We start from the raw sequence: 16147 nt of genomic DNA, 5'->3' as shown, positions 1-16147 counted from the left end.
ATGCATCTGCGCAGTAGTTGCAGAACCCCCCCAACACCCCGCCATTGCAATGATTGGTTCAATTTTCCTGGGCTTATTCTCGCACATGCACAAAAGTGCAGATACGTGATTGGCTGGAATGAGGAGAAGGGGCAACGGGAAATGCCCAAGAACCGCCTATCAGCTGTAAAGTCCGTGGTATTGCATCCTATCTCCTGAAGGCACAGCAGATGATTCCCGATTTTAAACAGCAAATCGCATTTTTGCCAGTATTGCAAGGAGCAGATTTAACCTGCGAAAATGCGTAACAGCGCGAGATGTCATTTGGACGACCGAAAAATAATGAACACACATAGCGGGCGTGTCACACATTTTGCAGTCGTCTGGATGAGCCCAAAGTCTAGAAGATCATCTGACACGTGCCACTAGTAGATGCTATTAAAATATGGGAGAAAGCAGAAGACAGCCATTTTTACATCACCTATAATTCTGTCTCATGTAGAGTTATAGACATGAGAAATGCAAATGGCTTTTGCTGTCAAATCTTTCTTTCTCCTACCTTTCATTAATCAGAAAAAGCTGAAGTGAAATCACTAATATTTTAATCACTGTGATCAAATTTCATGTACTGCAAGGCAGCTTATTAGCTTGTAAAAATTCTGATTTAGGTGTATCACCCTACAATATTGAAAAGACTGTTTGAGGAATGTGAAGTAGAAAGATTCAACCAAAGCGATCTCATCCATATTCACACATGAATGATTTTTTTACATGAGAGTTCAGGATTTGGCAACGGATGCAGGAAGCAGAAAGTACAAAAGGCAATTGAACCAGATGACTGCACAAAGCTTTGGGGAAACTGTGAGAAATAATAACAAGTGAAATGTTAATAGCACATCACATGACAAAGATACGGTACAATATAGAAGGGCCACTTACGTCATCACAGTTGTTACTGCTGTAATGTCCACTACTCTGTGAGCCCTGCAAAGAAAAAAAGGAACCCAATTATTTCTTAATATGAGAAAAGCTGCTTAAATGATATGGGATGAGGAGCCTGGAATTGAAGGCTGTACACCTAGGAACACTAGAGATATCAGAAATTGTCAGTGTTTGCTTATCTGTCCCATGTCCAAAATGAAAATCAGTCCAGTGAATATGCTCAGCATTTGCTATTGTTATTTTCAGTCCACAAACTATATGTAATTGACAACTTTCCCCACATTTGCAATGTTTCCTTTGCATTGAAATGAACGGTGTGGGATAATGTAATAACAGTGCAATCATACTCAGAGTAGATCCGCTGAAATGAATGAATATGACTAACTTAGGTCCATTCATTTCAGTGGGTGTGCTCTGAATAGACTTAGTTGGATACATCTCATAGTCACCAGCACAGTCCCGATTGCTGGGCACTGACAGTGTTTCTTGGAACACTGTGGGCCTCTGTCATTTTTCATGACTTTTTTTGTATCTTCTACTTGTGTATATTTGTTCTTCCATTCTGAGCTGAGCATGCTTAGATGAGGCAGCTGTTTCCCTGGCGCAGCAGAAGTGTCTTTCCAGTCCCAGCATCATGTCAGTATAGGATTGTTTCGCCCATATCTGTGTGCTATACCATAGAATCAGAGCTTGGAAAAGTTACTTTTTTGAACTACAACTCCCATCAGCCCAATACAGTAGTAAAGTTGGAAGGGGCCTAGAAGGAGTCCCCTGCTCAATGCAGGAATTCAGCGTAAAGCATATTCAAGGGGGCTGTCCAGCTGCCTCTTGAAAGCCTCCACTGTTGGACAGCCCACCACCTCCCTAAGTAATTCATTCCATTGTCGTACTGCTCTAATAGTTAGGAAGTTTTTCCTGATATTCAGGAACATCTGGCCTCTTGTAACTTGAGCCCAGTATTCCATGTCCTGTACTCTGGGATGACCGAGAAGACGTCCTAGACGTCCTGGTCCTCCTCTGTGTGACAACCTTTCAAGTACTTGAAGAGTGCTATCATATCTCCCTTCAGTCTTCTCTTCTGAAGGCTAAACATGCCCAGTGCTTTCAGTCTCTCTTCATATGGCTTTGTTTCCAGTTCCCTGACCATCCTTGTTCCCTCTTCTGAACCTGTTCCAGTTTGTCTGCATCCTTCTTGAAGTGCAGTACCACTGGCCCTGCAGCTCTGTAGTCTCTGGAAAGGCATCCCAGAGGCAATGGGATAGAGTGGATCTCCCTGGTACCACATTTTCCATTAATGCCCATTAATTTGCTTATTTGCTATTGTTGCAGATAGGAATTTTAGTTAGTAACTTTCTGCAGCTATTTTCAGCTATTTTTTGTGTAAAAAAAATCCGCATCTAAAATATTGATATTAATATCAATATTTTAATAGATATTTTCTACATTGTTGACATTTCCTTTAAAATATCAATATTGATATTAATATCAGTATTTTTTCAGAGGGGAAAATGGATTGGCAAAAGCAGCAGCTTGTGGACAAAGAATGAACTTGAATCGATACCAGCCTGTTACATTGACAGAATCCTTTTGAATCGGAACCGGCCAATGGATCCCATCACTAGAGCAGATGAAGCTATACAGAAGCCTGTCCTTTGAGAGAAAGACCTGATCTCATAGGTCCCCTCCCAACACCATGTAAATCTCCACAGCCCTGACCCCACTGATGTCAGGTCAGAGCTACAACACTGGTAGAGGAGAAAGAATGTGTGCCAGGAGCAGATCAGGAGAAACTATTTTATTATTTATTTATTTATTAAATTTATTAGTTGCCCATCTGGCTGGTTATCCAGCCACTTTGGGCAACATACAACATAAAAGCATACAAATTACATTAGAGCATTAAAAATCTCAAACAATAATAATAAAACCTAACCCACCCCAAAAGCCTGCCTGAAGAGCCAGGTCTTCAAGGCCCGGCAGAAGCTCATCATAGAGGGGGCCTGGCAGAGATCATTTGGGAGTGAATTCCACAGAGTGGGGGCCATGATTGAAAAAGCCCTCTCCCTAGTCCTCACCCATCTAGCTGTTTTAACTGGTGGGATAGAGAGAAGGTCTTTTGAAGCTGATTGTAATGTTAAGGAAATCCAGTGCCTGTTCTATGTGTTCCCTTCCAGGTTGTACACAAAAGCCCAGGTGATCCAGAGACTGAGCCCTGAGGTAATTGAAGAGATTGGGTTGTATCCAATCTTAATCATACTCAGAGTAGACCCATTAAAATTAATTAAAGTTAGGCCCATTAATTTCAATGGGTCTGCTGAATATAATTTAGTTGGCTAGCACTCATAGATTTCTGGTGGACTTTTCTCATGCTTAATGTGTGCTATAGTTTGCTATAAATAAAGTGGTTTGGACACCATCCTTTGTGTAAATACTATATTTTACAGGCATGGATCCAGATGATCCACAGCATTCCATTCCCTGACTCGCCCCCAGAGAAGAAACTATGCCAGTTCTGGAACTCTTTTTCTGTTCTGAGAGACAGAGCAAGAGAGAGGTCCACTTGTATTGTATTGGAAATCAGTAAATTAAAACAAACTAGAGAAGGGCACAGGAGGACAAGACCACAGCTCCACTCTCACTTCTAACTTGCCTGCAGAAGCCTGGCATGGTATTAGATCAGGTGTTTATCTGCTTTTGGTTCTAGATCAACCCCATCTTTAAGACAGCAGATTATGAGCCTGTGTGCACCATACCACTTAAAGCACACACACCCCGAATCCTGGGAACTGTAGTTTGTTTAGGGTGGTGGGAACTGCAGCTCTGGGAGGGGTAAACTACAGTTCCCAGGAATTTTGGGGGGAAGGTGTGTTAAATTGTGGTGTGTATGCAGCTCTTTATATTCAGAAGCAGATTTTTTTAACTTCTAAAAACATTTCTATTCATATCTACAACATATATATGTAAACCAATTACCTGTCCATATTGGCTGCTGCTGCCATATGATCCACTCTGTACAGAAAAGGATTGAAAAGGATTACTTTAATACATCTGCACAAAGCCACTTCTATATTATTTTTATTTTATTTTCTATGTCTCTATATGCAGGCATGTGGCCCTCAGAAGCAGAGCTTGGAAAAGTTACTTTTTTTAAACTACAACTCCCATCAGCCCCAGCCAGTATGGCCACTGGATTGGGCTGATGGGAGTTGTAGTTCAAAAAAAGTAACTTTTCCAAGCTCTGCTCAGAAGGTTGTCCAGAAGGGAATACAGCCCTCAAGCTGAAAAAGATTCCACACTCCTCCTGGTATATTATTACATATATTATATAGCATATTATACACACCATGTATTAAAACTATGTTTACCTGTCCATATTGGCTGCTGCTGCCATATGATCCACTCTGTACAGAAAACATTTAATACAAAAAGAATACTTTAATATATCTACAGGAGCTACTTTCTATATTATTTTTATTTTATTTTCTATGTTTCTAGGTAGCATTCAGAGGGAATGTGACCCTTGAGCTGAGAAAGGTTCTCCTCTCCTGTCACATACTATAAAACATGCAGGCACAGCACCAAAGGGCAGCCAGGTTGGGCCCTAGCCAAGGGGCCCTGAACGGCCCCTCCTTAGGGTGGGAGGGTGGTGCTCCCTTTCCACGATCCATGGCAGTCTCGGTTCCTGGAACCTGATGCTGCAGGAGATCACGGAGAGGGAACTCCCAGGCACCCCTCCATACAGGCAGCGTGGGCTTCAGTAAGCCTGCATGCATGCCCCACCTATCTCTTCAGTCAGGGTAAATGCCTTGCACGCTGTCCGTGCATGCCTGCTATCACCCAAGATGGTAGCAGGGGCTTCCCTAAGGGGCTGATGCCCCCACCGCCATCTTGGTTGATGGCAGGCATGTGTGAAATGCACACACGTCATTCATACAATGCAGGATGTAGATAGGGGCCTGTGGGCTGGCTCATTAGCCCTACACTGCCTATATTGGGAGGGGGTGCTGGGCTACAGCGCCGCAGGCCTGGGCAAGTTGGTGCCCAGGGGCCCAGTCATGCATGGTGCTGGCCCTGATAACACATCTATTACATATTTACTTCATAAACTATATATTAAAAGGTTTTTTTTACCTGTCCATATTGGCTGTTGCTGCCATATGTTCCAACCTGTATAGAAAACACTTATTAATTACACAAAAGGTTTTGTTGCTAAAGGACCAGACTGCTTAAATATTTCTGCATTAGGTAACTTTAGGAAACTTATCTGGAAAAAAAAATCAACCAATTGTACTACAAAAAATTTTTTACCTGTCCATATTGGCTGCTGCTGCCATATGATCCAGTTTGTCCACCCTATTCAGAAAACACTTATTACTTCAAAGTATTCAAAATATTTCATTAAATATAAGTTCCTGGTTAACCTCTCTAAGTGTAACATGGATGCTTCTGTGAAAGCAGGCAGCCCCACAATTCCTGTGTGGACCTGGGTGACAGCAGAGGGCAGCATTGGATAAGATTTCAGACCTCCCAAAGGAAATCAGGTAAGGCCAATTGTGCCTGCTCATATGCATTCTATTAGGAAAAATACAGAGCCAATGGCTGAGGCTGATGGGAGTTGTGGTCCAACAACATCTGGAGGCACACCGGTTGGGAAAGGCTGGGTTAAGGTGTTGGACTACAACCTGGGAGACCAGGGTTTGAATCCCCACATAGCCATGAAGCTCACTGGGTGACCTTGAGCCAGTCACTGCCTCTCAGCCTCATGAAAACCCTATTCATAGGGTTGCCAAAAGTCGGAATCGACTTGAAGGCAGTACATTTACATTTAGGAAAAATACAATCTGCCCATTAGAAAACTTTATTTTTTAAAATGTTACAAAAGGTGAGTGTAAATATAACAACTATTAAAATATAAAGCATATTTTACAGGCAAAGTACAAAAACCAGGTGTTCTATAGAACAGGCCTGAGAAACCTGTGGCCCTCCAGATCCTGTTGGACTCTTATCAGTTCCAGCCAGCATGGCAAAGGGTGATGGATGATGGGAGCTGGAGTCCCACAATATGTGGAGGGCCCAAAGTTCCCCGCCCCTGCTATAGAATATCTACCAACATTAGCCAATGGGTAGAATTCCCAGGCAAAATACTGAAAAAGAAAATTGCGTTACATGGTCAAAAAAGGCATTGGGTGATCTTATATTTCATGAACAGAGGTCTGCTTGCATGATGGGACTCCCCCTTCTTTTCCTAACCCTGCATCACCCCCAAATGCCCCCCACATGCTCTGGAAGGTCCCCTAACCAAGGATTGTATCCAATGCTGCTCTTCCACTTGCACAGCAGACTTCCCCTTACGCAATGAAATGGTCCGTCCTCTTTCGTCCCTGCACATCCTCAAAATATGCTCCAGAGCATTGGGGAACCCTCTAGAGTATATTGTGGGGAGCAGAAAGGAAGGAAAGACCCATTGCCTTAGTAGAACTCTGCTTCGGCAGCATTTTCATACAACCCACTATAACAATAATCCAGTAATTAAGTACAATTTTTAAAAAACACTTCAACACTTAAAAAAGCATTAAAAACCAAGAGAACCAGAACTAATATATAACAACTTAAACAGTAAAATCAGACATTTTCATTTACCCAGGCATTTTAATTTATACAGTCCTTCCATCTGCTATGTAATTGTTACCCACTGCCTTTTATTACTGTTGGTCATGTTAGTGGTGTTTGATTGTATTTTGCATTAAGTTTAAATTCATTTATTATCTACATTGTTGCACATTGCCTTAGAATCTGTTTTGATGAACGGTGATTTAGGAATTTTTTAAATAAATGCTTGCTTGCTTGAAAAATAAAAGTCTTCAAAAGCTGCCAGTGATCGCCTGGGATCACATAGCTAGGAAGAAGTCGCAGTTTAAGGAAAAGAGGGAAGGGCACTGAAGAACTTGAAATGGGGCAACAGATAGCAGTGAACGCAATAAGCATTTGGGGCTGTGGAAACTCCCCCTTTGCACACTGCAAATGCTTAAACTATGGACATTTGGTACAGCTATAGTACATTTCATCCACAGACACATTGCTTGAGGCTCCAACTGTCAATGGAAGAAAATAGAAGACATTTTTTTTTTACCTGTGGACAGTTGCTACTGCTCAATATTTTGCCAGAATAACTGCCCTGGAAAGAAAAATACATGTTAAGGTACTCTGAATATAGTGTTTATTTCATATACATACATACACACTTAAAGGGCCATCGCAGGCATGACTGGGCCCCTGGGCACCAGCTTGCCCTGGGCCTGTGGCGCCATAGCCCGACCCCCCCATACAGGCAGCGCAGGGCTAACCGTTCCAGATCGCTAAGAAGGAAGTCCCAAGCACCCCCCAATACAGATGCCCCACCTACCTCTCATGTCATGTGAATGACGTGTGCGCATAGCATCCATGCCTGCTATCAACCAATATGGTAGTGGAGCATCAGCTCCTTAGGGAAGCCCCCGCCACCATCTTGGGTAATGGCAGACATGTGCACACAACATTCATACTGACAGGAGAGGTATGCGGGGCATGCATGCAGGCTTGTTGAAATCCATGCTGTCTGTATTGGGGGGTGTCTGGGAGCTCTTTCTCCGTGATCCACAGCAGGGTCGCATTGTCACAGATTGTAGAACAGAAGCGCCACCCTCCCACCCTAAGGAGAGGCCTTTCAGGCCACCCTCCCGCACCGGCCCTGCACACACACACACCCCTAACACCTCTGTAAGCACTTGAATGTATCAGCTTGAGGCCTGTAAACGGTGAAATGGATGCAAATTGAATTTTGTCACTCTTTATCTTACTATGGACTCTTTTTAATGCTTTCTTTACTGCAACATGAACTTTTGGGTCATTTCAAAAGACCCATAAGAAATACAGTTTTGTGAACTGTAATGTGCAGGAGCAGAAGCAAGTCTGAGCAAGCCCATGAGGCCAGTGGAGGCTGGTAGGGCAGAAGGCAGAAAGGCCAACAGTAGGTAGAGCCAGAGCTTGTGACTGATGGGGCCAAAGCCAACCCTGGAATGGTTCTAAGTGGGAAGTCAGACAGGTGGGGACTGGCTGAGGGCAGACTGAGCTTGGTGGGGCAGTGCCCCATTTGGCCCACTGGACTAGCTTCCACTGCCTGGGGCATTTCCAATCTCCTAACCATTGTTAGATCAGACAGTGTTGAGTCTGCACAAGGCCGAAGGGGTAAACTATTCTCCCACTGATGGCTTCTGCTTCCATATGTTTGAGGGAGGCTTCAAGTAAGTATATTTTCCAACTAAGAACATGGCCATGGGAATCCAGCTGATATTGCTAAAATTTAGAGCCAGCTCAAAGGTTTAGTCACTAACCTATGTTATTCTACCACCTCAGCTTTCAGATGGGATGCTGCTTGTTTGAAAGTACTGTGTGAAAATTAACTCAGTAGTAGTATGTTGTCAAAACATCCTGCCTGAGAGAAGGTTTCTAGTCTAGCCCCCCCCCCAGATGTAATAACTATTGATGTATAGCGGGATTGTCACATGAGGGCACTTTGAAACTAGCATACTTAGAAACTCAGTGATTCATGGTTGGAATTGGCTTAGGCTACTCTGATTACTAGAAAGTGTAGATTGGGATAACTTCCCAACAGAGCACAGCTCAGACGGCACAGAAGAGAAGGATAACACTTCCTAAGTTTTCTTTGGAAGAAGCTACTGCATTTTATTAAAACAGAAAGGGTTTTATTTAAATTGTTGCTTGACACTATGCATAATATGCTATTCAATGAAAGCTCCCACTTTAAAAGCCGTAAGGGAAGGTGGCAATTTATATCCAAATGTCTTACACCAAGTTAGTAAACCCAGAGAAAGGGACATACCGTTCCACAAGGATTGCTGGAGTAGGAACCACCCTATGTAAAATCGGAAGGGGAAAAAAACACTCAGTTACTTCCTTTCAAGAGATTTTATTTTTATTTTATTAGATTTCTATCCCATCCTTCCTCCCAGCAGGAGCCCAGGGCGGCAAACAAAAGCACTAAAAACACTTTAAAACATCATAAAAACAGGCTTTAAAATATATTAAAACAAAACAACCTTAAAAACATATTAACACAAAACATCTTTAAAACATTTTTTTAAAGCTTTAAAAACATTTTTAAAAAAAGAAAAAAGTTTAAAAACATATTAAAAAGCAATTCCAACAGACGCACAGATTTTTATAAATCAAGATAAATTCAATATAGGAAAGAATATACTCAGGTCTGGGGAACCTGCGGCTTAAGAGCTGCAATGTGGCCCGCAGCCTAATTTCATGCAAGTGGAAGGAGAGGAGGGAGGGAGGGGGAAAATGGAAGAGATCTGCAGGGCCACAAGTTCCCCATACCTGTGTTAGACCATATTGGGAAAGATAAAAAGAAGACAAAGGGCAAGTTTACCTGTTTATTTCCAGTTTGCTGGGATGATGATCCACCCTACATGGAAAAAAATGAACAAAAACATTTTTTTGTAAACTGGGAACTTTTCAAATAGAAAATGATGCAATTTCTATGATGATGATACAGTATGTTGAAATATAGAAAGGTTAAAAGCAGCTCTACCTGGTTACTTCCATAAATTTGCTGGGATGATGAGCCAGCCTACAACAGAAACAATACAAAAACATTATTTCTTGGAAATGGGGGCCTTTTCAAATGGCAGATTATACTTTTTATTTTTTTTAGCATAACGGATTGCAATGTAGGAAAATTAAAAAGCAGTTTTACCTGGTTACTTCCGTAAGTTTGCTGGGATGATGATCCACCCTGCAAGACAAATCATTAAAAAATATTGTATATTGTCAGAATCTTTGAAGAATGGCAAATTAAATAGCAGTATTTACAAAATCTGCAATAGGATGAGATGTATAGAGACATCTGTTTTACCTGGTTGCTTCCATATTGTTTGGATCCACCCTGCAAAGAAACAAAAAAAATTAATCTTTTTCTAACTTGGTATCTTTAAGAACGACAAAAATATGCAGGAGAAAATATGAGGGAGAATATGAGGGAGAAAAATAGGACTGTACGCAGCATGTTAAATAGCTACTTCACCTGATTACTCGGCTGCAATGATAAGGAAAACAACAAACAACATAAAAATTGTTATAAATCAGAATCATTAGAAGGGTAAGTGAAGCAATATTTTTAGTACGAATCCTTTACCTGGCTCATTCCAGAACTTTGCTGAGATGTTGATCCACCCTGTGGGAGAAATAATTAATAAAACTATTAATTTTGTAAGTGTGGACCTGTGTCTAAAGTACTTTCATTACATTCGCAGCCAGTGGAGAGAAGTGGAGGGGCAAAGAGGCAAGGAGGTGTGGGTGCAGCAGCAGAGCCAATCCAATGCTCCTGCCACTGTGCCCAGACCATGCGGACCTCCCCACGACCTCGCTCCTTCCCCTCTTGGTTACCGGCAACGCCCAATCGGCATTGGGGAGCCTCTTAAGCAACAGCATCTCACTGCATTGGTTGCTACTTATCATGTAGATTCAGCACTGATCAACTTCTTAACATAGAGTTATAGTCAACTAAGTCCTACTCAGAGTAAACCCACTGAAATTAATGAATCTAATTTATTCATGTCTATTAAGTGGTTAAGGTGTAGGACTATGACCTGGGAGACCAGGGTTTAAATCCCCACATAGCCATGAAGCTCACTGGGTGACCTTGGGCCAGTCACTGCCTCTCAGCCTCATGAAAACCCTAGTCATAGGGTCGCCATAAGTCAGAATCGACTTGAAGGCAGTGCATTTACATTTTATTAACTCCAACGACGCTAGTCTGAACAGGACTAGCATAGTTCCAAAGCAAAAGAGTCCTACTCTGTTCAGGTGACCATTTTTCTAGTTAGTTCACATATTTAAGTAGTTATAGGTAGAATAGTGGGTTACAGCAGTGTGGGGAACCTTTGGCCGTCCAGATGTTGCAGAACTAGAACTCCCATCAGCCCCAGCAAGCATGGCCAAAAACCAAGGATGATGGGACAGAGCTTGGAAAAGTTACTTTTTTGAACTACAACTCCCATCAGCCCCAGCCAGCATGGCCACTGGATTGGGCTGGTGGGAGTTGTAGTTCAAAAAAGTAACTTTTCCAAGCTCTGTGATGGGAGCTGTAGTTTGGCAACATCTGAGGGTCAAAGGTTCACCACACCTGAGTTACAGAGAGAAATCTTGGCCACACAATAAATAATTTTGGTAGAAGACAAACACGAGTGTCACTGCCTTTAAATCCACTGATCACTGTGTACTGTGGTGATACCCTACTATAAGTAATTCTTCCCTATTTCTCCTTTCCCATTATAAGCTTTGTAATACAATTTCATTGAGATAAAAAAAATCCAAGCAAGTAATTTCTTAAACATATGCCATAACTGAAACATTGGATGATGCAGTGCAGAAATCAGAAACACAGGCTTGCAACAAGGACTGTGATCTGGTGATTCTCAGGTTCAACAATCCCACTGCCAAATAAGTGGTAAGAGCTTGACAGGTCTGATCACTTGAGAGGATGCAAGTGGTGGTCTAGTATCTGCTTCTCCAATAGGTGATCAACACTGTCAGAACACCCACAATCCGTTCAGTAGTGAACTTGCACTGCATGGCGGGGGGCCCAAGACATAATGAGGTATTTCTCTGTCACGCCCTTTTTAAATACGGGGACCAAATTGATAAGCAAGATGCATGAACAGTAGCCTATATCCATATACAAATGACAACTGCTGACTCAAGGCAACAAATTTCAGATATTAAGATACAATCTGGAATTTAGAGAAAGAAAACTTACCTGATTACAAGGATTGCCATCATATGTATAGCCCTAGGGGGAAAATAATCATTATTATTATTATTATTCATTAAAAAAACTCTAAAGGACATTTATTTCCTGCTTTGTCTTCATTGCTGGAGAAGTGATTGTGTCAGTTAATTAAAATTCTACCAAATGGGCATTAACTATCAAGTTGTAAAAGAGCAGACAGACAAATATGGACAGATAAATTTCCTATGCCTTTTGCATTTGCTATGGCTTCTTCAAGCAGCAGAAAGCTAAGCTGCTGACAACTGACTATTATACTGATTTATGATGCAAAACTTATTATAGAAATCTGATTTTTTAAACTTTGAAAAATTCTCCACATAGCAATAAATGAGAATGGATACAAAAAGATGTTGGTCAGACACAAGAAAATAATGTCAAATTGAACCAGTGTTTGTATTATTTGTATATCTTCAACTACTTACACTAGGGAAAACAAAATGAATCTTTCTTTGCCACTACAAGATATGACACAATTCTAGCAAATTGTTCTGCTACTAATTTGTGGGAATTCTTACCTGACCACAAGGGCTACCTCTAACTGAAGTAGAGGATCCACTGCTTACAACTGAAGAAGGAGATCCACTGCCACCAGCTGTAACAGAGACTCCACTGCTGCTAACTGAAGTAGAGGATCCACTGCCAACAACTGAAGTAGGAGTTCTACTGCCACCAACTGAAGAAGGGGATCCACTGCCACCAAATGTAACAGAGACTCCACTGCCACCAATGGAAGTAGAGGATCCACTCTGCCAAAACACCCAAACAGAAAAAAGGACCTTATTAACATGAAAGAGCACCATCACCAGCACTTTCCAACCCGAAATCTGTGATCTGGGGGAGAGGCTCTACTTGTGGCCCATCGGTGGGAATAGCACAAAGAACAGGGACCAGAGACAGGGGTTTCTCCGTGGTGACATCCCATCAATGAGACTCTCTCCCAAGGGAAATCAGGCAGCTCCCTTCTTTACCTGCATTTCGGAAACACGTAAAGACTTTCTTATTTTTCACACTGCTGGTTTTAAATACTGTTTGAGATATGTTAGAGTACTGTTTTAAGTGGGTTTCTATGTAATTTTATAATTGTGACTTATCCTGGATTCCCTTTGGGGAGGAAGGATGAGCTATACATCTGAAATAGTAAACAAATAAGGGTTTGAAAAAAGCATGGCCATAGAACCTACAAGGAAAAGGGGGGAGATGATTGACGTTCCAAATGCTGAAAATAGTACAGTACTTGCTTTTTAAGATTACAGGAAATTTTTTGGAAAGCCCTGCAAAGTCATAAAATCATTGAGTTCAGGAAGCACCAATCCAGGCAGGGGCAAGACTCAAGACAACTATTGTTGTTGCTGCTGCTGTTGTTGTTATTGAAAAGTTCCAGGGCAGGTTGCAACAATATAAAAATACAATATTAAAATCAGTTCAAACTTAGCTGATAAAGCTGAGGTGGCTTTATCTAGTTAGATGAGGAACCACAAACCCAAACTGGTACTGTGTGAGGGGTTCCTCTCAGTGATCCAGCTGCCTGAGTTGCATGTAAAAAGCTTTCTTCAGAAAATAGCAATCACATCAGCTGTTTGTAGGGAGGCAGGGGGTTATATATACCCCCCGCTCTATCTTTTCTGCCGAGAACTTTATTGGCACAATTCATGTTTTTTGAAGAAGGCTGTGTGGATGCAGCACCAAGAGCTATGCACGCACACATGGGCAGAAGCTTTTGTGCAGGAGAAGATTGCTGTGATGAAGAAACTAGAACATGGGAAGATTCCACAAAGAGCTGCTTCCCACGCCTGCCTTGCCCCTCCCAGAAACTGGAAAAAGCTGGCATAGGAAGGAGAAGCTGCATCATGATGATTGATTGATTGAAACTTTATTTTTACCCCGCCCTTTTTCCAAACTGGAACTCAGGGCGGCTTACAAATAGAACTACATGTAGTTAAAAACATAGAAAAACATACAATTAAAATACAGTTAAACTATGCACAACCTTAAAACCTTAAAAAGCACTTAAAAATCTAAAAACAATTTAAAATAATACAAATAATATAATATAAAACAATAAAACAGTTCCTGTTCCTCCCATGGGAGTTTGGGTTTCTGACATTGCCAGAAGAGCATGGGTAGGACATATCCTGCAGCAGCTCCTCCCACACGACTAAAATAACATCAGAGAGGGCCCCAAGAAGTCCTCGTGAAGCCAGTGGGACTCATCTACGACTATTTACCTGAGAGCCATAAGAACCACTGCTCTGTAGTGTTGAAGACTGTACACTCTATAAAGAAAGCAGACATTTTGGTCATTTTAGGCAATGTATAAATATTGCAGACAATGCAATTCAACAACTGCAGCAGAGAGAGAAAGAGAGAGAGAAGGGACGCAGAGCTATTCTATCAGCTCTGCTGAGCGACCATTTTCATTTGGCTTCTCCTTTCCCATCTGGCCTTCATATGAGCTCCATGAACTGGTACCTGAGTTTGCTTTCCTCACCTCTTCCCTCCCCATCCATTTTTTTCTTTTATGGCATGTCTTTTATAGTATAAGCCTAAAGGCAGGGACATTATCATCATCATCACCATGATCTATAAGTTACTCTGGGAGATTTGTCAGTCGAAGAGTGGAATAAAATGCTTAAATAGGTAAATAAAAACTTTCCTTCTTGTTCGTGTGTTTCTTTAAAAGATGGTGCAGTCAAAAATAGAAAGTGTTTGTCCAAATTTTTGTTTGTAAGGGACCAAAAGCATTTCTCTAGAGAGAAAACTCTTTTCCAATCCAACGAGTGGCAGAGACAAGATATTTGCTACCTAGCACCAGATCTTGCAGAAGGTGCCTTGTCCATATGTCAATTTTGGTTTCTCTCAGTTGCTCAGTTTTCCACTCTTAACTTCAGTTATCCCTATCACATCAGTTTGTGATTTTTTAAAAAAGCCCTCATGAAAATTCATCAGTATTTCACTGTGATTTTCTCTTACTATACACATTTTTGCACAGCAATTTCCCCCCAAATAACATATTTTTGTATGTTATTTTCACTAAGACATGTACAGTATTTATATGCATGCTGTACCTGAGTATATGCATTTTTGTACGCATTGCTTGGCTGGAGAATTCACTACAAAATTCAGAGAAGTGCTAATTTTGAAGGATGGCTGTGTTTCGGTCTGCATATGGTTTCACAAAATGCAAATTGGGTAAATCTGCCTTGAAATGCGAACTTAATCAAATTTCTCCCCCAACCCTACGTCAGCCTTTCCAACCTTTGGGTCCCCAGATGTTGTTGGACTACAGTTCTTACCATTCCTGACCATGCTGGCTGGGGTTGATGGGAGTTGCAGTCCAGCAACACCTGGGGACCCAAAGGTTGAGAAAGGCTGCCCTACTTGCATAAAGGAGTAATTTCCTTTGTTTACTTGTCTCTAGTCCTTCTACTTACTATAATCAGGAGGGATATTGGAAACCCTATTCTGAAGTGCTCCTTCTCAAGTATTGCAGGCTGGTGAGTTGTACAAAATACTTATGTCAGAGTAAAATGCATACCAAAAACGTGAATTATGCTGTAGCTTTTTAAAATTGCAGAACGTTTTAATTTTTAAAAGAAATAATCACTCAGTTATACTGAAATTGGGCAGAACAGATTTATGAATCAACACAGGGAAAACCAGAAACAAATTAATGTTTCCATCCCTGATTGGACGTACTAGAGGCTCTGGTCATGCAGTAGATCCCTACCTGCACAGTAAGTTTGGAGAGCAATTCCATTTATTGTGGAAAAATTTGCATTTTCATATATAAGGGTATGGACTAACTCACTACAGATCTCACATTCTGCACAGCAATCTCGCATTCTGATTGTGTATTCCTTTAATTGCTATATTTGTTGTTTTGGAACTGGCCTTAAGGCCTTTATGCTTTGGCAAAATGCTTTGCTAGCTGGAGTTTTCCTTCCTGTGTGTCAAATCTCTTGCTAGTATTCTTAGAACCTCTTAATGAATTATTTTCAAAGCATTTTATTGAACATTCAAGTGGACAAGGGCAACATTTCACCACAGGGTAAGCACACAGAGCTGTCTTAACCAACAGATCCCTCAAAGGAGTAAAAGGAGAGCTTCAGGCATATGAATGTGTTTACCAATTTACAGGCTTGGCTGTTGTAAGAAGATGAGGTCTGTGAAGAAAAAAGAAAAAAATTACTTCCTGAAGACATTGTTAATATGTTAACTTGTGTTGTCATAGTATATTTCAACATCTGTAGAAGTTATTTGATTGGTGAAGGGAGGGTAACAATAAGTTGCTCATAGTCTCTCCTTTTCTAAAAGGTAAAGGTGTCCCCGCACTTATAGTGCAAGTTGTTTCCAACTCTTAAGGTGACG

General features: G+C 41.3%; 1 protein-coding gene across 13 annotated transcripts in view; it reads right to left on the bottom strand.

The window, feature by feature from the left end:
* The window catches only part of LOC133387928 (hornerin-like), a 107432-nt gene that overhangs the window by 42854 nt on the left and 48431 nt on the right, over window positions 1-16147 (bottom strand). For 8 of the 13 annotated variants that reach the window (XM_061633792.1, XM_061633791.1, XM_061633798.1 and 5 more), the window contains 16 exons: window positions 15907-15942; window positions 14005-14052; window positions 12295-12525; window positions 11747-11779; window positions 10124-10162; window positions 9845-9874; window positions 9686-9724; window positions 9521-9559; window positions 9359-9394; window positions 8801-8833; window positions 7052-7096; window positions 5230-5274; window positions 5053-5088; window positions 4287-4322; window positions 3895-3930; window positions 919-963 (listed from right to left, as the gene is read on the bottom strand). In XM_061633792.1, the coding sequence (XP_061489776.1) occupies window positions 919-963; window positions 3895-3930; window positions 4287-4322; window positions 5053-5088; window positions 5230-5274; window positions 7052-7096; window positions 8801-8833; window positions 9359-9394; window positions 9521-9559; window positions 9686-9724; window positions 9845-9874; window positions 10124-10162; window positions 11747-11779; window positions 12295-12525; window positions 14005-14052; window positions 15907-15942 (807 nt within the window). The remainder of the gene's footprint in view (window positions 1-918; window positions 964-3894; window positions 3931-4286; window positions 4323-5052; window positions 5089-5229; window positions 5275-7051; window positions 7097-8800; window positions 8834-9358; window positions 9395-9520; window positions 9560-9685; window positions 9725-9844; window positions 9875-10123; window positions 10163-11746; window positions 11780-12294; window positions 12526-14004; window positions 14053-15906; window positions 15943-16147) is intronic. The other 5 variants (XM_061633795.1, XM_061633796.1, XM_061633797.1 and 2 more) reach the window with 5 other exon arrangements.

The sequence above is a fragment of the Rhineura floridana genome, chromosome 6, assembly GCF_030035675.1.
Source record: "Rhineura floridana isolate rRhiFlo1 chromosome 6, rRhiFlo1.hap2, whole genome shotgun sequence".
Taxonomy (NCBI): domain Eukaryota; kingdom Metazoa; phylum Chordata; class Lepidosauria; order Squamata; family Rhineuridae; genus Rhineura; species Rhineura floridana.
Note: the sequence above shows the minus strand (reverse complement) of the source record. Positions and strands in the feature narration are given on the sequence as shown.